We start from the raw sequence: 19334 nt of genomic DNA on the forward strand, positions 1-19334 counted from the left end.
AGAATTTGAAATTGTATTATTGTTTTATTTTTTCTAGAATACATTCCTTTACTGGTATAAGTAAACATCGACTATTTTATTGAAAAGATGTTACTTGACTTTTTTCAGGTGATATTTAAAGAATTAAATAGAATTTGTCTTTTATTTGGAAATCATGCAGATCTCTTTCTGATACACTGTGTATAGCATGCTCCTCAGAGATGCCAATCCCTGGTTCAAATGATACCTCTCAAAAGTTTTTGATAATAGAAGACAGATCATTATTTAAAAAAACTCAGGAAGCACTGGTCTAATTAAAATTCCCTTCATGTAAATGGTTGGATGAAAGCAGTGGTGGAATTCAGCCAGTGCGCTCCTATTCAGGAGAACCGGTTGTTAACTTTCTAAGCAGTTCAGAGAACCAGTTGTTGGAAGAAATCTCATTTTCTTTTTTTCCACTTTACACAGCTAATCCTGTAAGGAAGGCAGGAAGGAAATATTCAGGTGTTGTTTCTAGCCTAATCTTTATTGCCCTGCTTACAGAAACTGCCTCTGGTTAACCCTTATTACATTGTAACAGCTAAGGCGAAGCACCCATCGACCTGAGTGACATTGAGTTGGTCATGGTCACATGACCACCAAGCCACACCCTACCCAGCTGGTCATTAGGGCAGAGAACCAGTTGTTAAATTATTTGAATCCCATCACGGGATGAAAGTAGATTTGATTAATTCCCTGGGTGATTTGCTTAAAGAAGTTAGAATTTTTTAAATACTGTGCATAGTGTAGGAACTATGCACAGGGGGAACTCCCCATGTAACAGATTTGGAGTTAAAGTGCTTGCAAGCTCTATGTATGTCTACTACGGTATTCAAACTTGTGGGCACAATTTTTTCTAGTTACTGAGCTGTTGAGGTTTAATTTAAGAACAAACTAGATCTTGCGAGCCTGGAGTTGACTATTGTTTTATAGAAGGAAGATTTAAATGTTAATCCCTTGAAATCATAAATTGTTGTCTTGATCTTTTTCTGCCCCTTCAGATTGTTTTACAAAGCTTTAGAAAAAAATAGAAGAAAAAAACTGCAGCGCAGAGAAAATGTCAGCACGCAGATGCACTTCTGGGGCTTCCGTGTTTTACACTTCCTGATCTCCCATGCGGGACAAGTAGAAACGGAGCTCCTAGCACTTTTTTTAAGTCAGGGTCGATTACCTTTACGACCTGTGGACTCCAACTCTCAGAATTCTCAGGGCTATGAAAAGAATTGGGGCTGAAGCCAAAAGAAAAAAAGGGGGGGGGATAAGAAACATTCTATCAGAATGTTCAAATGCACAACATTCCACTTGTAACAGCTGAATTTCTTTGCTCTTTTTTTGCTGTTCCATTCCCCCTCCCTCAAATCTCATTATGTCTATAGGAACCATCAGGGTCGCAATGGGTTAGATACAATTTTGTGACTAACAACAACAGCAGCAGAGATGGAACTAAAATTATAATAAACTACCGTATTTACTATTAGAAAACCAAAAACATGCTAAGTTTCATATAGTGCATAGGAATCCACTTGTCAATCCTTTTAAAGAAAAATGCTAAATGTTCCAAGTGGCCGAAGAGTGTATGTAATATTTAAAGAGCACCGTTCTATTGGGAAACTTAACATGGCTTTGAGTGTGGGAAAAGTTGGATAATTTCAAAAATGAATTTAATTTTAAAATAATGAAAAGTGAAAATGGGGGGAGTCTGTGCTGCTTATTTTCTTTGTAGAATTATAGTTCCCAAGGTTCTTCAGCTAGAGGTCGAAGTGATTTGTAAACTACAGATATGTGGAACTAGGCTGCATTAAGAAAAAGGTAGAATCAAGATCATGTGAAGTGTTAATGCCACTTTATAATGCCTTGGCAAGACCATACTTGCAATACTGCATCTAATTTTGGTCACAATATAAAAAAAGATGCTGAAATGCTGGAAAGAGTGCAGAGAAGAGCAACAAAGATGATTAGGGGGGCGGGAGGCTAAAATATAAAGAATGGTTGCAGGAATTGGGCATATCTAGTCTAGTGAAATGGACAAGGGGTGGCTTTATAGCAATCATCCAATATTTGAAAGAAGGAACCTATTTTTCAAAACAGTAGAAGGCAAAACAAGAAGCAATGGACGGAAACTAACTAAGGAGAGAAGCAACCTAGAACTAAGGAGAAATTTCCTGACAGAATTAATCAGTGGAACCATTTGCCTTCAAAAGTTCAAAAAGGTTTTTAAGAAGAGACTGGACAGCCACTTGTTTGAAATGGCATAGGCTTCTTGCTTGAGCAGGGGGTTGGACTAGAAGACCTCCAAGGTCCCTTCCAACCTTGTTATGTACTGTAAGTGGAAGCTAACTTGAAAAAAAGCTAATCAGAGTCTGAGCGGGTTAATCCCTGGATGGGAGACCCCCCAAAAATGCTACAGCTATAATTTAGTGGGGAAGTCAAGAAGAACACGGAATAAAGCAATGGCAAAACCCTTCTCCATTTTGGTGTCAGAAAAACTACATGCTAGGCCATGTCCCGGGATCCGAGAGGACTGGAGGGAGCTGGGCAACCTTAGATCAGAGGTGTCCAACCTTGACATAAGTATAATCTTTGTCATTGTACTTAAATACAACGAAATTGGTTACACATGGCTGTGAAAGGAAGCCATTAGGAAGGTTGAGCCCCAAAGAATGGAGGTCTTTGAACTATGGTGCTGGAGAAGACTCCTGCGAGTTCCTTGGACTGCAAGGCAATCAAACCAGTCAGTCCTAGAGGAGATCAACCCTGACTGCTCTTTAGAAGGCCAGATCCTGAAGAAGAGACTCAAATACTTTGGCCACCTAATGAGAAGGAAGGACTCGCTGGAGAAAAGCCTCATGCTGGGAACGATTGAGGGCAAAAGAAGGGAACGACAGAGAAAGAGGTGGCTGGATGGAGTCACTGAAGCAGTAGGTGTGAGCTTTTTTTTCCAAACGAAGTTTTTTGTTTTGTTACATACTTTAAACTTCTTTATAAATGAAGTGTTGTCCAGGTTTTCCCCTCCTTACATCTTCTAATTTTACATTTTATGTCATCTTATGTACATTTTACATTTACAAGATGTACTTTTTACATCTTTTTTCCATTTTCCATTTCAGTCATCTTCATTCCATAATCTGCTTAATATGAATATCTTCTTAATATATTGACATTATTTGCCTCAAGTTAATATTTAACATATCATTTCCATCTATTATTCTGTTTTACTGTTAATAACATCCTCAAATTTAATTTTGTATATTAAACATTTCATTTGATTAGTTATCAGCGTGAGCTCCAGATGATGGTAGAAGACAGGACGGCCTGGAGGAACGTTGTCCATGTGGTCGCAACTAACAACAAATCTTGGCAACTTTAAGACTTGTGGACTTCAACTCCCAGAATTCCTCAGCAAAGCTGGCTGAGGAATTCTGGGAATTGAAGTCCAGCGGTCTTAAAGTTGCCAAGGTTGGAGACCCGTTCTAGAGGAACCCTTGAACGAAGGTGTTTCTCTTAAGAGTCCGTGGTTGCTTAGCGACCGTTGTCACGAAAAACTTCCCGCGGCGGCGACGGCTGTTCCATTTTGACTGAGGGAAAACCAGGCGCGTGAGCGAACGTCTCTCTCTCTCTCTCTCTCTCTCTCTGCGCATGCGGACTATCGGAGAGAGAGCGAGAGAGCGCCGGGAGGGGGGTCCGGCGACGCCAGCCGAGAGCAGCTGCAAGCGGCGTCCTCCGCGAAGGCAGCGTCGAGAGTGGGCAAATGGCGGCGGCGGCGGCGGCCGAGTGGGCCTCATTGTGCGAGACTTTCCACAGCGCCCTCAACCTCTCCTACGTGGAGTCCAAGAAGGACCCGGACACCGAGCCCTACCGCTCCAAGTACGGCGCGCGGGAGCTGCTCGAAGGCCTGAAGCAGCTGCTGGGCGCCGGGGAAGCCGAAGGCGCTCGCGGCCCTGGCCAGGAGGAGGAGGATGAGGAGGCGTCCGCCGAGGGCGAGCAGCGGCTCCGCGCGGTGCGCCTGGCCGTGGTGGAATACGAGCTGGGAGTGAACCACACCGATACCCAGGAGTGCTCCGCCGGCGAGGAGCACCTGGTCAAGTGCCTGCAGCTGCTGGAGCGACACCGCCTCTCCCGCGACTGCGTCTCCCTCTACATCCAAGCCCAGGTGCGGGAAGGACCCCCCCCCCCACCTCAAGCAGGAGCCTGCCTCGCCCGCCCGCTTAGAGCGGATGGGAGCGTCCCCCGGCACATCTGGGGGAGGCCGCCAAGGATGGGAGGCAGGGGCGGATAGGAGATAGGATAGAGGAGAGGAGATGGGATAAGAGAGGAGATAGAATATAGGATAGGACAGGATAGAGGATAAGAGGATAGGACAGAGGATAGGATATAGGATTGGATAGGATAAAGAATAGGAGGGGATTCTTTATTGGCCAAGTGTGATTGGGCACACAAGGAATTTGTCTGGTGCATATGCTGTCGGTGTACATAAAAGAAAAGATACATCCATCAAGAATCATAAGGTACAACACTTAATGATAGTCATAGGATAACAAATAAGCAATCAGGAAACAATAAAAATCCACATAAATAGTAAGGATACAAGCAACAAAGTTACAGTCCTGCAGTCATAAGGGGGAGGAGATGGGTGATAGGAACGATGAGAAGACTAATAGTAATAGCAAAACAGCCTTAGTGAATACTTTGACAGTGGTGAGGAATTAGTTGTTTAGCAGAGTGATGGTGTTGCTTCATTTGGGGACAAGGGTGCTAGGATTGGGGAGGGAGCACAGCATCCAATATACGGTAAGACAGGGATGGAAATGTTGCATTCTGCAAGCTTTTTCCCTTAGCCAGCCAGCTCGGATCCAGGAACTTGGGCTGCTTTGACATGTATCGACTAGCTCTCAGAATTTTCCAGTGAGTGGAGTTTTTGAAGTCAGAAGGCCTGTTTGGAGGCAGGGCTGTCTGGTTCACCGACAAATGCGCGCTTGACAAAAGCGCGGTGACAAAACCGTGGTGAGAAAACAGCGAGGATAAAATCACGCCCACAGAAGTGCGCCGATAAATGCGCGCCGACGAAAGCACGCCATCAAGAAACAACGCAAAAACAACGTAATACCCTAACCCTAACCCTTACCTTAACCCTAATCACGCTTTTGTCGGTGCGCATTTATCGGCGCGCTTCTGTGGGCGCGATTTCGTCCTCGCTGTTTTTTCGCCGCGGTTTTGTCAGCGCGCTTTTGACGGGCGTGCATTTGACGGGTCACGTGGCTGTCTTAACAGCATGATGGCCCCCCTGGCAAAGCAGTGTATACTGGAACACCTATGACAACTACTCCCAGGAATAAAAAATGTAAATGGTCGATGAAATCAAATCTGCATTTGCATGTTAGTATTAATTAAAAAGGAACATAGTGGCTCAGTGGCTAAGATGCTGAGCTTGTCAGTCAGAAAAGTTGGCACTTCAGCAGTTCGAATCCCTAGCGCCGGGTAATGGAGTGAGTTCCTGTTACTTGTCCCAGCTTCTGCCAACCTAGCAGCTCAAAAGCAGGTAAAAATGCAAGTAGATAAATAGGAACCACCTTTGAAGCGAAGGCAACAGCGCTCTGTGCGCCTTCACGTTTAGTCATGCCGGCCACATGACCACGGAGACATCTTCAGACAGCGCTTGCTCTTCGGCTTTGAAACAGATATGAGCACTGCCCTCTAGAGTCGGGAACGACTAACACATATGTACGAGGGGAACCTTTACCTATTAATTTTAAAACATGCAGTAAAATGTAATAAATGTGTTGCTGTGTTTCTATGATGCAAGGTGCATTGAAGGGTTAACATACACAGATTAGTATTGGGCCCCTATGCTCGTGGGGCCCACAGGCAACTGCCCATCAGGCAGTCCTGTATGGAGGAGTGTGTTGAGAACGCTGTGTTAGCTCTTACATGTTTGTGTATTTTCGAATAGTAAAAGAAAATACTGAGTTGATAAAAGGCCCCTCTGAACAGTGATGCAAAATTCTGAGAGTTGGGTAATAAGGCTTTAGTCTGTATTGAGCTGGTAAAAGCAGAATATTGCAATGTGGATGGTGTTTCAGTGTTCACAGGCCTATTGTTTTCAGCGTTTTAGTGATCTGTTGCAAGCTTTGATCAGACTGCAGAATTGCCTTGATCAATTCCTCAAAGTGGCTACCCTGTAGGGATAAGCTTTGGAATTTGCTTAATAAGAGACCCAGTGAAACGCCTTTGCATCTTTCACAAATCAGAATAAGAACTTTACCATTTAATGATTAGAATGATTTTCCCCTACTTCATACTGGAAGCCTGCAAGAGAAATATCTATTCTAGGCGACATAAGGGTTTGGGGATGGATGGGTGGGTGGGAATGGTATCAGTCTAGCATGCTGTGTCTCTTTGCTGTCATCAATTCTGTGTTTCTGATAGTCATCAAGGAAGTTCAGCTGTTCTATCTAGCATACAGGCAATAGACTGGTCCATAAGGGAGCTAGTATATACTGCTCTGTTGGAAGTGAGCATCATTTCCATTCACAGCTTAGGAATATCCTGTGCTGTTGAAGGCAGAGTTGAATGCCTGTTCAGTTATTCACAGAGTCATTCTGGGAAGTCAGGAATTTTACATTACATTCTTAAAAATTCCTTTATTTCCTGCCAAATAACATTGAACAATAAGGAACCATAGTTAGTAACATCCTGCTTAAATTATGCCTTCAACTATCCAATATTTTCTTTAAAATTATAGAATTGAAAATAATTATCTGATGCAATAATTTAAATAATTTTTACTGCTCCTCGTAGGTAAAATTGATATCAAATACAGCTTGTTTCCTAGGAGTTTCTCCTGAATAAAGCATGAAATGTTTCCAGTACTTGAAATGATTATAATATTTCTGTTTAAAGGTAAACGTAAAGGTTCTCCTTGCACATATGTGCTAGCCGTTCCCGACTCTAGTGAATTTCTGTTTAGTGCAGTTCATATAGTATTTGTTTCTGAAATGATCCCCATATTACTCCCATGTAATTTCAGTTACAGGTTATCTATTATGTGCCATTTATCATTTTAAAAAATAACCCACTTGTTCATGTTTTGTAGAATAATCTGGGTATCCTCTGGTCAGAAAGAAATGACATTAAAACAGCACAGACTTATCTGGAATCTGCAGAGGCTTTATATAACCAGTACATGAAAGAGGTAATACGTGAATCAGTTTACTTCATAATTTTGTGGTATTCCTTGGCTACTTATGTGGATGATTGAGTTTTCTGAAAAAAATGCCTGCAAAGATTTTTAAAGGTTTTCCTCTTATGTGTCATGCTTTTGAAAATTGATAGCTAAATGTACCTGAGATATCAAATGTTGCAATTGCAAAAAAAATATTGATGTTTAAACATCGGTGCAAAAATTGCTTAGAATATTAGTGTCCATGCAACATTAAATTGCATTAACATTTTAAACATTTTAGCTATTAAAGCATTTCCAAAACAATCTTACCATTACTTCTGTTAGTTTTACCAGTTGTATTGAAATATTCCAGTAAGAGTATTGTTGTGTGGCTATAATGCTACAAAGAACAATCAAATTTCATTGTTTTTTTATAAAGCACTTTGTAATGGGGGCCAAATTCACCATGCATTACAATCAGTTGATTTTGTTATATTGTTACATTTAGCACAATGGATCTATTGTTATAGCCATCTTTGGCTCTATTTATATCTGCAGCTACCCCAGGAGACATCTTCAGACATATTTTAATGAATTATAGCAGAAAATTGGTGAATGAATGCATATGAATGTAGAAAATATTTCACTTGGTTTGTGTTATTGTTCAGGTCTTATGTAACTGAATTTTCTTTCAACTAGAAGTAACAAGCCAGTTCTTCAAATACAATTTTAATGGGTTCTTTGCCAGGCTTCATCTTTTACATGAATTTACTCATTAGTGGTCTTTACCATACCAGATCTGTTATTATCTTTATGTCATTCCACTCCATAGAAGTGTATCCAAGTTCTACAGGATCGTATCTGATTGGATGCTCCCTAATAGAGGTTAAAAAAAGCATTCCATTTGGACCTTTCTGTTTTTCTTTTAATTTAGAAATGTTCGGCCTGCCTTTCATTCCGAGGGATTACCAAACCATGTACTGTAATACAAATTACTGTATTTTTTGGAGTATAAGACACACCTTTTCCCCTCCAAAAAAGAGGGTGAAAATCTGGGTGCGTCTTGTACACTGAATACAGCATTTTTGACCTTCCGAAACCCCACCCCCTTCACAAAAATGGACATGCATGGGCTTTGGGAGGCCTGCAAAGTGCTCCTGTGGGCTGGGGAGGGCAAAAATGAGCGAAAAATGGGCCATTTTTGTCCCCTCACCAACTCCAGGAGCACTCTACAAGCCTCCCAAAGCCTATGCATGCCGTGTTTTTTGAAAAAAACAGGCCTGTTTTCGCGAAACATTGCCGTTTTTGCTCATTTTTGCCTTGCCAGCCCCCAGGAGTACTTTGCAGGCCTCTCAAACTCTCTGCATGCCCCATTTTTCACAAAAAACGAGGCATGCAGAGGGTTTGGGAGCCCTGCAGAGTGCAAAAATCTTTTTTTTAATTTACCACTTCAAAATCTTGGTGCGTTTTATACTCCGGTGCGGCTTATAGTTCAAAAAATACAGTATGTTACTCAACTCATTAGTACAGGTGATCCTAGACTTAACAACAAAGTTGTTCAAAGTTACAATGGCATTGAAAAAATGACCTACTATTTGTTTTTCACACTTATGACCGATGCAGCATCCCCATAGTATGTAATCAAAATTCAGATGTTTGACAACTGACTCATATTTATGAGTGTCCTGGCATCATGTGTTCATCTTTTGGGACTTGACAAAATCAATGGGGAAGCCAGATTCATCTTACAACCTTGTTACGTACTTAACTACAGTGATACACCAGTTTTTAAGTTATTTATTTTTATTACCTTAAGTACTTAAGGGCAGAAAAGGTCATGTGCACATTGATATCTCTGGGCGCTAGATTACCTGTCCTTGGTTTAAAAATGTTTCCTTTCTATCAGTTCTCTTTCGTTGGAATAAGGAAGATGGAATATATGTTAAACCTATGTGATTAGCAGTGTATGCTATGCAATAAAGCTCAGTGATCTGGATGTCTAGTAGAGCCAGTTTTGTTATTTGTATGTCTCTTGTTTTTTTTTTTATTGCTTTGTGTTTTGGTTAGTGCCCTTAACTATTGTTAGCTGCCCAGGGTCATGAATTTGAGATGGGCCGTCATATAAATTGAAATAATTTTTTTCTCCTAAGGAGAAACAATTGAATTGTCTTTAATTTCTGCTATTTCATTTTGTTTATACGTTTGGAGTGATTCCTTGGAGCAGGGGTGTCAAGGCTTGGGGGATGGATCCGGTCCTCCAGAATGCTTAGATCTGGCCTGCGGCGCCACCCTGGAAACACTGAAGGACTAGCCCGCGGTGCCTCTGCCAGCAAAGACAGAACTTGGGAGGGCTGCATGCAGCCCTCCTGTGCTCCATTTTCACTGGCAGAGGGTTGCAGGAGGCCATTGCAGCCGAAAACAGCGCTTGGGAGCTTGTTGTCACTAGCAAAGTGCTCAGGCCACCACAGGCGTCCCTTACACGAGTGATGTCGATCTGGCCACATCCACCCTGGCCACGTCTATCCCCCTCCCACCCACCCCCGAGTTCAAACACAACCCTGATGCGGCCCTCAGTGAAATGGAGGTTGACACCTCTGCCTTAGAGTGTATCCTAGTTCTAAACAGGTTTTGCCGTAGTACCTCAATGCAGCCAGCAGAGTGAGCACAAGTTTGCTGTATGTTACCTTCAGCACATGCTGTGTTTTGCAGAATGGGAATCCTCCACTTGATTCCAGCGAGCACTTCATGATGGAAGAGAAACACTCAGACCAAGAGCGATCAAAAAGGTGGGTGAGTTAAAAAAATGAAATGGAAATTGGTGAAAGAGTTTATTTTGTATCATTAAAACTAAGACGTTGTTTCTCCAGGTTTGAGAAAGTCTATACTCATACACTGTATTATCTGGCCCAAGTCTACCAACACCTGGAAATGACTGAAAAAGCTGCCCAGTATTGCCACACCACTCTCAAACGGCAGCTTGAGTATAGTGGCTACTACCCAATAGAATGGGCTCTCAATGCAGCCATTTTGTCTCAATATTATCTCACCAAGGTAATTATTTCAGTATTTTCTTCTGTGTATCTTATTTGTTAAATCAAAATATTAAAAGGATGATGCTTATTGGCAGGCATTAGATTCCCGCATGGACTCACCTGGTTGAACTGGATTGCTGTTAAAATTATTTTGTCAAGCAAATAGATCTGACATTGATTTTCAGTTACATAACTTGTTTTCCTACATTTTGATCAAAGCTGAGTCAATAATGCATAATAATTAGACATATTATAAGAGTAGCTATGAAATCTCAAAATAATACTGTTTAATTGACAAATATTAAAGAATATATCAGTGTAGTGAGCTTTATTTTAAGACTACGATATAAAATAGATGTACATATTTATGTTCACATACCCTTGCACACAGATCAGTAAAATATTGCTACAGAAATTATCTTAAATATTAGGATTTGGGCAGCATGTTTATCTCCCAAAAGGTAGAGATGGGAACTAGAGGATTTAATTCTTACTGACAGAGATGAAATAATAGTATTTTCCAACTCTCTTATTCTGTATACTGTTATATACACTTCCCTTGACAAAAATAACTGCAAGTTGCCTATGTTCACATATGGTGCCCCTTGTATGATGCCCCAAGACATGCTTTGATTGCACCAAACATTTCCAAATAAGAGGGCCATGCAGATTGTATGTATTATTTTTAAGGGACACTTACAAATCAGGTGGCCAATTTTTTTACCATGTCAAACAGCTGTGCAATTTTTTTTTAAGTGGACATGCTGTTTTAATCTCATTATGTTTTCCATTTCTTAAGAACTAATTGTTGTTATTAAACCATTATTTTACTGTACTTTTTATTATAAAGGCTGGTCAAAGACTAATCAAAGAACATAATAAAGATATTTGGCAAAACGTGCAATGCCTTTTTAGAGTCTCTGGCTTTTATATAAGTGAAAGTTATATTCAATAATGTCTTAAGTAGCAAAAAATTGGTGGTGACAAGCATATAAATACTTCTTCATTTTTGAATGATGTTCTCTTTTGGAACAATTTTTATACAGGCAAAATTTTATTTGCTGTCTGGTTTTTCAGCTATAAGGTTAAGCAACATAGTAGGTCATCTAATTTCAGAACGCTAACATTAAAGTATTTTAACTGAAATCTAGGATTGTATTATGGTCCCAAAACAAGCACCATTATATCATTTCCCTACAGCAATGTTTCATGGAATCCAGGCATTGTTTAGCAGCTGCCAGTGTCATCATTGGCGAAGCTGGACATATGCCATCTGCAGAAGACAGTAAGTATCCTCATTCCAGTTTTAACTGGGGTGATATTGATTTTGGCTTAGTGTCAATGCTAAATGCCTTGCTTTCTTTTCTTGACTCCAGCCATTGTTCCCCTTCATCTTTGTCTCATTCAATCAGTTTCACCATCGAGTTGATTTTTGTAACATTAAAATGAGGGTTCAGTTGAGGGGGAAAAAAGTATAAATATCTCCTTTTAGCAAACTAGAATTTCTTCAGATAGCTTATAAATGTTTCTGCCCCTACTGTTTCTCTTGCATCAGCCAGTAGGAGTAAAAACGGTCAGAGAGAAAAATAGCAGCTTGAGAGGAAATTTCACCATGAGCCAGACGTACTCTTCTAGCAGCCATTTCCTCTAAAATCTACCCTGGCCCAGAAATTAATTAACAGGAAAGTGAAGTGAGGGAAAACTTACACTGTGTATGCTTTTGGCTATCCCTAGTAATTTTTACATTATTTTAAATATTCAGGTACATTGAGAAAGTTGGTTATAAGTACTCCAAATAAGACTTTATTTTCATTGTTATGCTTATATCATTGTGAAGGTTTTGGTATGGATTTAGGCTACTGCCATGCTAATGCTAAGGGGGAAATGGCTTTGCTATTTTGCCTTTAGGCAGAAGGAAGGAAGAAAACATTTGATAGGTTCCTTTATTAATATAATTTATATTTGCAATAAACTCTGCTCGTTTTATGTATTATTTTTACTTGGAGGGTTGATATAGAAATTGATTTAAATTATTTTAATCCTATTAGGAAAACTACTGTGTTTTCCTGAAAATAAGACAGGGTCTTATTTCCTTTTGACCCCTGAAATAAGCGGCCTTATTTTTGGGAAGGTCTTATTATTTTTGAGGTACAGGAGGCCCTTAACCTCGGCCCATGGCCTGCGGATCAGCTGATCCAAAGAGGGCAAGATGTTCTGTCTCTATTTCTGCCACTAAGAGAAAGGGCATGGTAGCTAGGTTTTCAGGAGCGGCCTCTGCAAGGCCATTCTGTGTGGATGGCAGGTGCATGTGGGGTGCATGTTGCATGTTCCCCCCCCCCAAGAAATGGCAGGGACCAGCAGCACATGCATTTAAATATTCTAGGGGAGGGCTTATTTTAGCGCATGCGCTCAAAAACCTCGATTGAGCTTATTATCCAGGGAGGTCTTATCTTCAGGGAAACAGGTTATGTTTCACTTCTAAATTGTGTTTATATCCTGCCTTTCCCAAATGGAAATTCACAGAGCCAAGGAAGTGTCATGAAATTGATCAATGTCAGTATATGGAATAGTTTCAGAATCAGATTTTGGCTATATAATCGGCTATTAATATAGCTATTAAGAATGAAAGTTGGGATTTTGAAATGTTCTTTTCTGAGAAAACTCTTCCAGGTCTAACTGGAGGGGGCCAGCTTAACGCATGTTATATTTTTAAAATCAGACGAATCCGAACAAGACCAGCAAGATCTTCGACAGAAAAAAGCTGAAATTGCAAGGTGTTGGATTAAATACTGTTTGAACCTGTTACAGGAAGCCCGAAAGCTGCTTGAGGTATGCAAGGGACCATATGTAAATAACTGTCATTTGTTGCTGTTTACTTTTGTAACTATAAACCTAAATAATTATACATCTCCTACTGAAACCGAAGCCTTAAGAGAGAAGGAGCCTATTTCATCCTAGCCCTACATTACTTTAAGACTAATTTTCAGTAGCAGTTCTGTATCAATAACTGGATCAGGACAAAGGGGCAAAAATGTGAACGTAGAATTCATTTTTTCTCATATATAGCAATAGCACTTAGACTTACATACCTATTCATAGTGCTTTTACAGCCCTCTCTAAGCAGTTTAGAGAGTCAGCCTATTTGCCCCTAACAATCGGGCTCCTCATTTTACCCACCTCGGAAGGAGGGAAGGAGGAATCAACCTTGAGCCTGGTGAGATTTGAACTGTTGAACTGCAGCTAGCAGTCAACTGAAGTAGCTTGCACTCTAATCACTGCGCTACCTCGGCTCCCTATGAAGCAATTCTCATATCTTACATGCATATTAATTTACTCCTGCCATTAAGCATGGTACAAACATCTCATTCAAAACTCTTCCCCACCACCAAGCAGCAGTAGACGACGTTACAAAAAATGCTGTGGGATAAGATATCAGTGGAGCAGAAGTGAATGTTAGGGTTTAAAAAAAAGGGGGGGAATCCTATGAGTTTTCTTGAGGGGCCTAATTTCTCAGGCAGACGATAAGAAGGGGAGGCTATGGGGCAGTTTTGGATGCTTGTAAGCCACAAATTGCTCATCCTCGAGGTATCTGCTACATCTCCAAAGATAGGAACTAGTTAGGTTCTGGAAATTAAGTGTGGCATATAACAGCATACACAGGCTTCTGTTTCCGTAACAAACTCTTAATTGTGTGTCTATCAACTATAAGTACAAAAAAGGCAGCATCAGGTACACTTAAAAGAAAAATATACGAATGTGTGATGGTAGTTTTTGCCCATTCTACTACTTTTGAGTTTAAAGAGATGTTTTAAATAATTTTTGCTTTCAGCTTAATAATTAGTCACAGTTTCTTCATAGAATATTATGCTTGGCTGTTTCTGTGTCTAAATATGCATCTAGAAATTGAAAAAAAAATCCTTGTGCAGAACCAAAGGGCTGCGAGATTGTTGAACTGTACTATGTGCATCTAAAGCAGCAAATTGCTTTTAGCAAAAGTACTGCTTTCTTATTAAAGAATTGGCTGTGTTTGTATAGAACGGTAATGCAATCATTACCATAGTAACTCACACTGCTTGGATTGTTTTGCTGGCACCTCCTGATAGCAGGCATGGCCAACAACCGCTCCCTCTGTGATTTGTTTCCCAAGTCAGATAAAAAAAGAGTTTAGGATTATTTCTGTTGAAGGATTGGAAAAGGATCATATTTGAATATCTAGCACACACAACACAATAAATAAATCATGGCCTCAGGTGGAATCAGGGCACAACCAAATCAGCAGGCATTAAGCAGGACTCATTCATAGTGGTCTGTTAATTTCTTTTCAAGCAGAATGTATACTTGTCAGGCTACCAAAATATATTTCCAGGTATCTTGGCAGATGTGAATAAGTCAGCCTTTCACAAACATTCGCATAAACTGCAAGTGTGAAGTGTACTGCTTTACGAGACTTTCCTTTAGATATAATTCGCCTATTTTAGTTGTGATATACGTTATTCGAGTGAAGTCTGAGAAACTAGTTTGTAATACATAAAGTATTGTTGCAAAGCTTAGCTGTAGAGTTTCAAATTGCAAATGAAAAGATAGGAAACTCTTTATGGGGAAAAGATGGAAAAAAATGTTGGAACTGGTCTCATTGAAATTATAAACAATTGGAGTGGTCTTTGTTGTACTAAGAACTTAGAACTGTCCTTATGTAAGGAATTAATTCTGTGACATTCAAGCCATTGTTTAAAAATCAATTCTGCTGATTTTTAGGACAATATTGGTGAGCTGGATCCAGACAGGCAAGTGGAACTGAAAGCCCAGCAGGAAAAAGAGGAGGATGAGAAGGAAAAAGAAAGAAAAAAGGCTGTTCTTTTTGGAACGAGTGATTTGTGTGATTCTATTTTGGCCATGGAAGAGAAAGTGAGTTGTGTGTTTCCATTAGACTTCAAAGAAGCCCGAGAAGTCTTCTTAGTAGGTCAGAACTATGTCAATGAAGCCAAAGAGTTCTTTCAGGTAGATGGGTATGTCACGGATCACATTGAAATTATCCAAGACCACAGTGCTTTATTTAAAGTGCTGGCTTTCTTTGAAGATGATTTTGAGAGGCGTTGCAAGATGCATAAGCGTAGGATCGATATGCTGGAGCCACTGTACTCCGGCTTAAATCCTCAGTATTATCTGCTACTCACTAGACAACTTCAGTTTGAATTGGCAGATACCTATTATGAGATGATGGATTTAAAAGTGGCCATTGGCAATAAACTAGAAGAGCTTGACTCCCACACAGTCAAGAAAATAAATTCGTTGGCTCAGATGGCCATGAAATTCTATGAGCTCTTCTTAGATTCACTGAGGAACCCTGATAAGATCTTCCCAGAAATCCTTGAGGAAGATGTCCTACGCCCTGCAATGGTGGCCAAATTCCATATTGCACGCCTTTATGGCAAGCTTATCACTGCAGATGGCAAAAAGCAGCTGGAGAATATGCAGTCCTCCTTGGAATATTACTCATTTCTAGTGGATTATTGTGAGAAGCACACAGATGCGGTCCAAGCTATTGAAACTGAGCTAGAACTGAGTAGAGAAATGGTTGATCTTCTTCCAACCAGAATGGAAAGGCTAAAAGCAAAGCTTTTAACTTCCACATAACTTCTTTTCTCTCCATGGCAGTGTGCAATATTAATATGTCTGTCTAAAAAGAGAGTGTCCCTTAACGGCAGTTTCTTTGTAATAATTGAACAACTTTCCTTTCAAATGCCTGCTGTGACAGGCAGCATGGAACCTATTTCAGACTGAAAACTGTCCAGTGTAGTTGCTCTCCCATACTTCAATATTAAATATACAGTGAGTGGTCAACTGATGCTCTGTACTATTTGCACCCTTCTGACATGCGAGCCTTCCTGCCTTATATTTTTCTCCTGCCACTGCATGGCCAGTTTCCAGCTGCAGTGTTGCTTTCCAGCTGTTTCCTATACTAGGGAACGTTTTGTACAGTCCTAGCTATCAGCATAACTTAGGCACTTGGCTGTGTGGCACTGATCCAGATTTAGATTTAAGATTTTTGTTAACAAATCACTAATTTAATTGTGTCATTTTTGTATATGTTGTCCTTCTATCCCCTTTTAGAGGAATCCGTAAATAAACATACTTGATGGGAAAAAAATCTTTTGGCATCTTTTGTGTGAGAATTAATCTGTTCACAGCAGTGGAAACTCTCTCTTAATTTCTTCTTCTTTTTTAAATATTCTCTTCAGCTATAGGTTGGGGCCTTTTTTCACTGCACCCTAAATTTTACAAATGTTCATTTGTTTTCATTTTGCATAATCCTAGTCATGGGAAAGATATTTAAAGCAGGAGGAAGAGAGAAATTGATTGGGGGAAAAAACCTCAACTTAATTCCTCAGGAATCTCATTTTTTAAATTGATAAATTAAAAAACCCTCCCAATACTGTGGGGAGACAAGCGGGGTATAGAGTTTTGCTTTGTGTAGCAAGATAACATTTCAAGTTAAGATGTTTCCCACATATTTAAAACCTCTTCTGTACATTAAAAGTGATATATACTCCAATTCTCTAGCAATTGAAATTAGTGCTCAAGTGTACATTGCATAGCCATACATGTCTGAATGTGCTAAAGTTAAAAGTAATAGATTCTTAGTCCATAATGCAAACATCCTGGGGATATATAAAATCTTCATTAACTCTAATATAGATGGGCTGGAAAGTTCTATTAGGGAAAGAGAAGGAGAAACAGATTTCCCTAGCCACCTGCTTCAGTGCTACAGGGCAAGAGGTGGCAAGTTATCTCATTTCATATCTGTATTGCTAACTAGGGCATACAAAATCTTTGCCAGACCAATTCTTGAATACAGCTCGTTCACCTGGAACCCACGCTGTATATCAGACATTAACATGATTGAGCGGGTCCAGAGGTATTTCACGAGATACCTCTACTCACAATAGAATTCCCTATGCCATCAGGCTTGAAATTTTGGGCTTGGACAATCTGGAACTGAACTGCCTGTGGTTCGATCTAAGCATAGTGCACAAAATTGTCTGCTATAATACCTTGCCTGTCAACGACGTCTTCAGCTTCAAGCACAATAATACATAGACAGACAAATAAACAATACAACTCAAGGTAAACGGCTTCAAACTCGATTGCAGAAAATACAACTTCAGAAAAAAAAAGGAACAGATTATAGAAGACCTATTTTCCCACATATCATATCTCCTATTTTGCAAAATAGACTGATCTTTCAAAAAAAAATTTTTTTAAAGAAAAGAATATAAAAATCTTGTTTGCAGACGGAAACAAAAGCAGATGACAATACAGATTTGTTACAAATGATAACTAACAATGCAAAAGGTTGTTCCATAGAGAAATATAAAGGAGACTCCAAGGCTCTGGCAGGCCATGAGTTACTGCTCATCTGCTCCTACATTATGGAGGATGTTATAAAGAGTTTCTAAGTTGTATAAAACAAAGTGCTAGTACTGAGAACGTGCGGGGGGGAGGCAATATATTAGCGGTAGATGTTACACGAGAATAAAAGAAACCAACCCTTCCCACCAAGGGGCAGACCAATCAAACTGTTTTTTACACACACAAACACACACACACACACAAATACAGACAGCTTCCTAGCCCAGCAAGGAAGATCTATCTTCATAGTCTTCTGATGGCTAAAAATAGTAAGCCAAGTCAATTAATTCTGAGACTGCTGTGAAGATGGAACAAACCACTGGTGAAATGTATTTTTTTTTTGCCACCGGTTCTCTGGGCGTGGCTTGGTGAGGGGGTCATGTGGCTGGGTGGGCGTGGCCAACTTTTTTAATTTTTAAAGCATTTTTTACTACTTATTCACCCAAATCGGTAGTAAAAAATGCTTTAAGAAGTGGAGGGGGGAGAAGGTTCAGCTGTGCCATGCGATCGTGGGAACCTTTTTTTTCACTTTTTAAAGCATTATTTCACTACAGGTTCAGGCTAATAGGTGGTAAAAAAAAATCTTCAAAAAGTGGGAAAAAGGATTTGGCATTTTTATCTGCCAACTGAGCCCTTTCTAAGGACTTGAGATAGGTAGATGTGGTTGTTTGAGGGTATAGATGATTAGGGGATTGGAGACTAAAATATACAATGAACGGTTGCAGGAACTGGGCATGGCTAGTCTAGAGAAGAGAAGGATCAGGGGAGACACGATAGCAGTCTTCTAATATTTCATGGGCTGCCACAGAGAGGGAAGGGGTCAAGCTATTTTCCAAAGCACCTGAAGGCCAGACAAGGAATAATGGATGGAAACTGAACAAGGAGAGAGTCAACTTGGAAATAAGGAGAACTTTCTGACAGAGCAATCAACAGAACAGAAGTTGCCTTCAGAAGTTGTGGAGGCTTCATCACTGGGGGCTTTCAAGAAGAGATTGGACTGCCATCTGTCAGAAATGGTGTAGGGTCTCCTGCTTGGGCGGGAGGTTGGACTAGATGTCTTACAAAGTCCCTTCCAACTCTGTTAATCTGTTAAAGTTCCATATATAACCCATTAACCAGATCTTAACAGTCCCCAGTGAATCAACACTGAGCTGATTTTGTGCCTCTTTCAGAACTTGCAAATGGTCTGCACTTATAAATGTGTAGAGTATATCTCAAAACAACGAACAGCTACTTTACATTTAGTTTCTCCGCATAGTAGCATAAATAGATTCTAGCATGTTGTTTGCCACTTCCTGTTTGCTCACACTATTCCTCAGTAGATAAATGTGATAGTTTATCAGGCATAACAACTTGCACTTCTTGTCAATCAAAAGATCTATCAATATTTGAGGCCAGATATGACATCTGTTGTGGGGGGAAAATTTTTGACTTTAAAGCGTTTAATATTCTTTTATTAATTTTTTCCAATTTTTTTTTATTTTTGGGTCAGCTACGTGCACAGTTTTATTGACTTTCTAATAAACAAGTGGCATTTTGAAGAAGAAAAGCTTTTGATCCACTGCATCATTTCCATTGGTGGAACAGGAAAGAAGAAAATTTACCAAATCACAATTTTCCTTTGACTTCATTTTTTTAGATACAATTAAAAGGTTTAAATTTCAGCTATGATGGAAGGATGAACACAAATCTGTGGTATACAGTTAACAGTTAGC

At 40.0% G+C, this 19334-nt stretch overlaps 1 protein-coding gene across 1 annotated transcript; it reads left to right on the plus strand.

Annotated features, from left to right (window-relative positions):
• The first annotated feature begins 3651 nt into the window (after positions 1 to 3651).
• KIFBP (kinesin family binding protein) lies at positions 3652 to 16357 on the plus strand. Its single transcript, XM_014063321.2, has 7 exons — positions 3652 to 4168; positions 7109 to 7207; positions 9887 to 9963; positions 10045 to 10228; positions 11410 to 11494; positions 12929 to 13038; positions 14965 to 16357. Exons 1-7 carry the CDS (start codon positions 3767 to 3769, stop codon positions 15841 to 15843), a joined length of 1836 nt encoding a protein of 611 aa, XP_013918796.1. The 5' UTR covers positions 3652 to 3766; the 3' UTR covers positions 15844 to 16357.
• The last annotated feature ends 2977 nt before the right edge of the window (positions 16358 to 19334 follow it).

Source organism: Thamnophis sirtalis, unplaced genomic scaffold, assembly GCF_051295495.1.
Source record: "Thamnophis sirtalis isolate CommonGarterSnake01/CBP01778 unplaced genomic scaffold, rThaSir2_p1.2 scaffold_15, whole genome shotgun sequence".
NCBI classification, from domain to species: domain Eukaryota; kingdom Metazoa; phylum Chordata; class Lepidosauria; order Squamata; family Natricidae; genus Thamnophis; species Thamnophis sirtalis.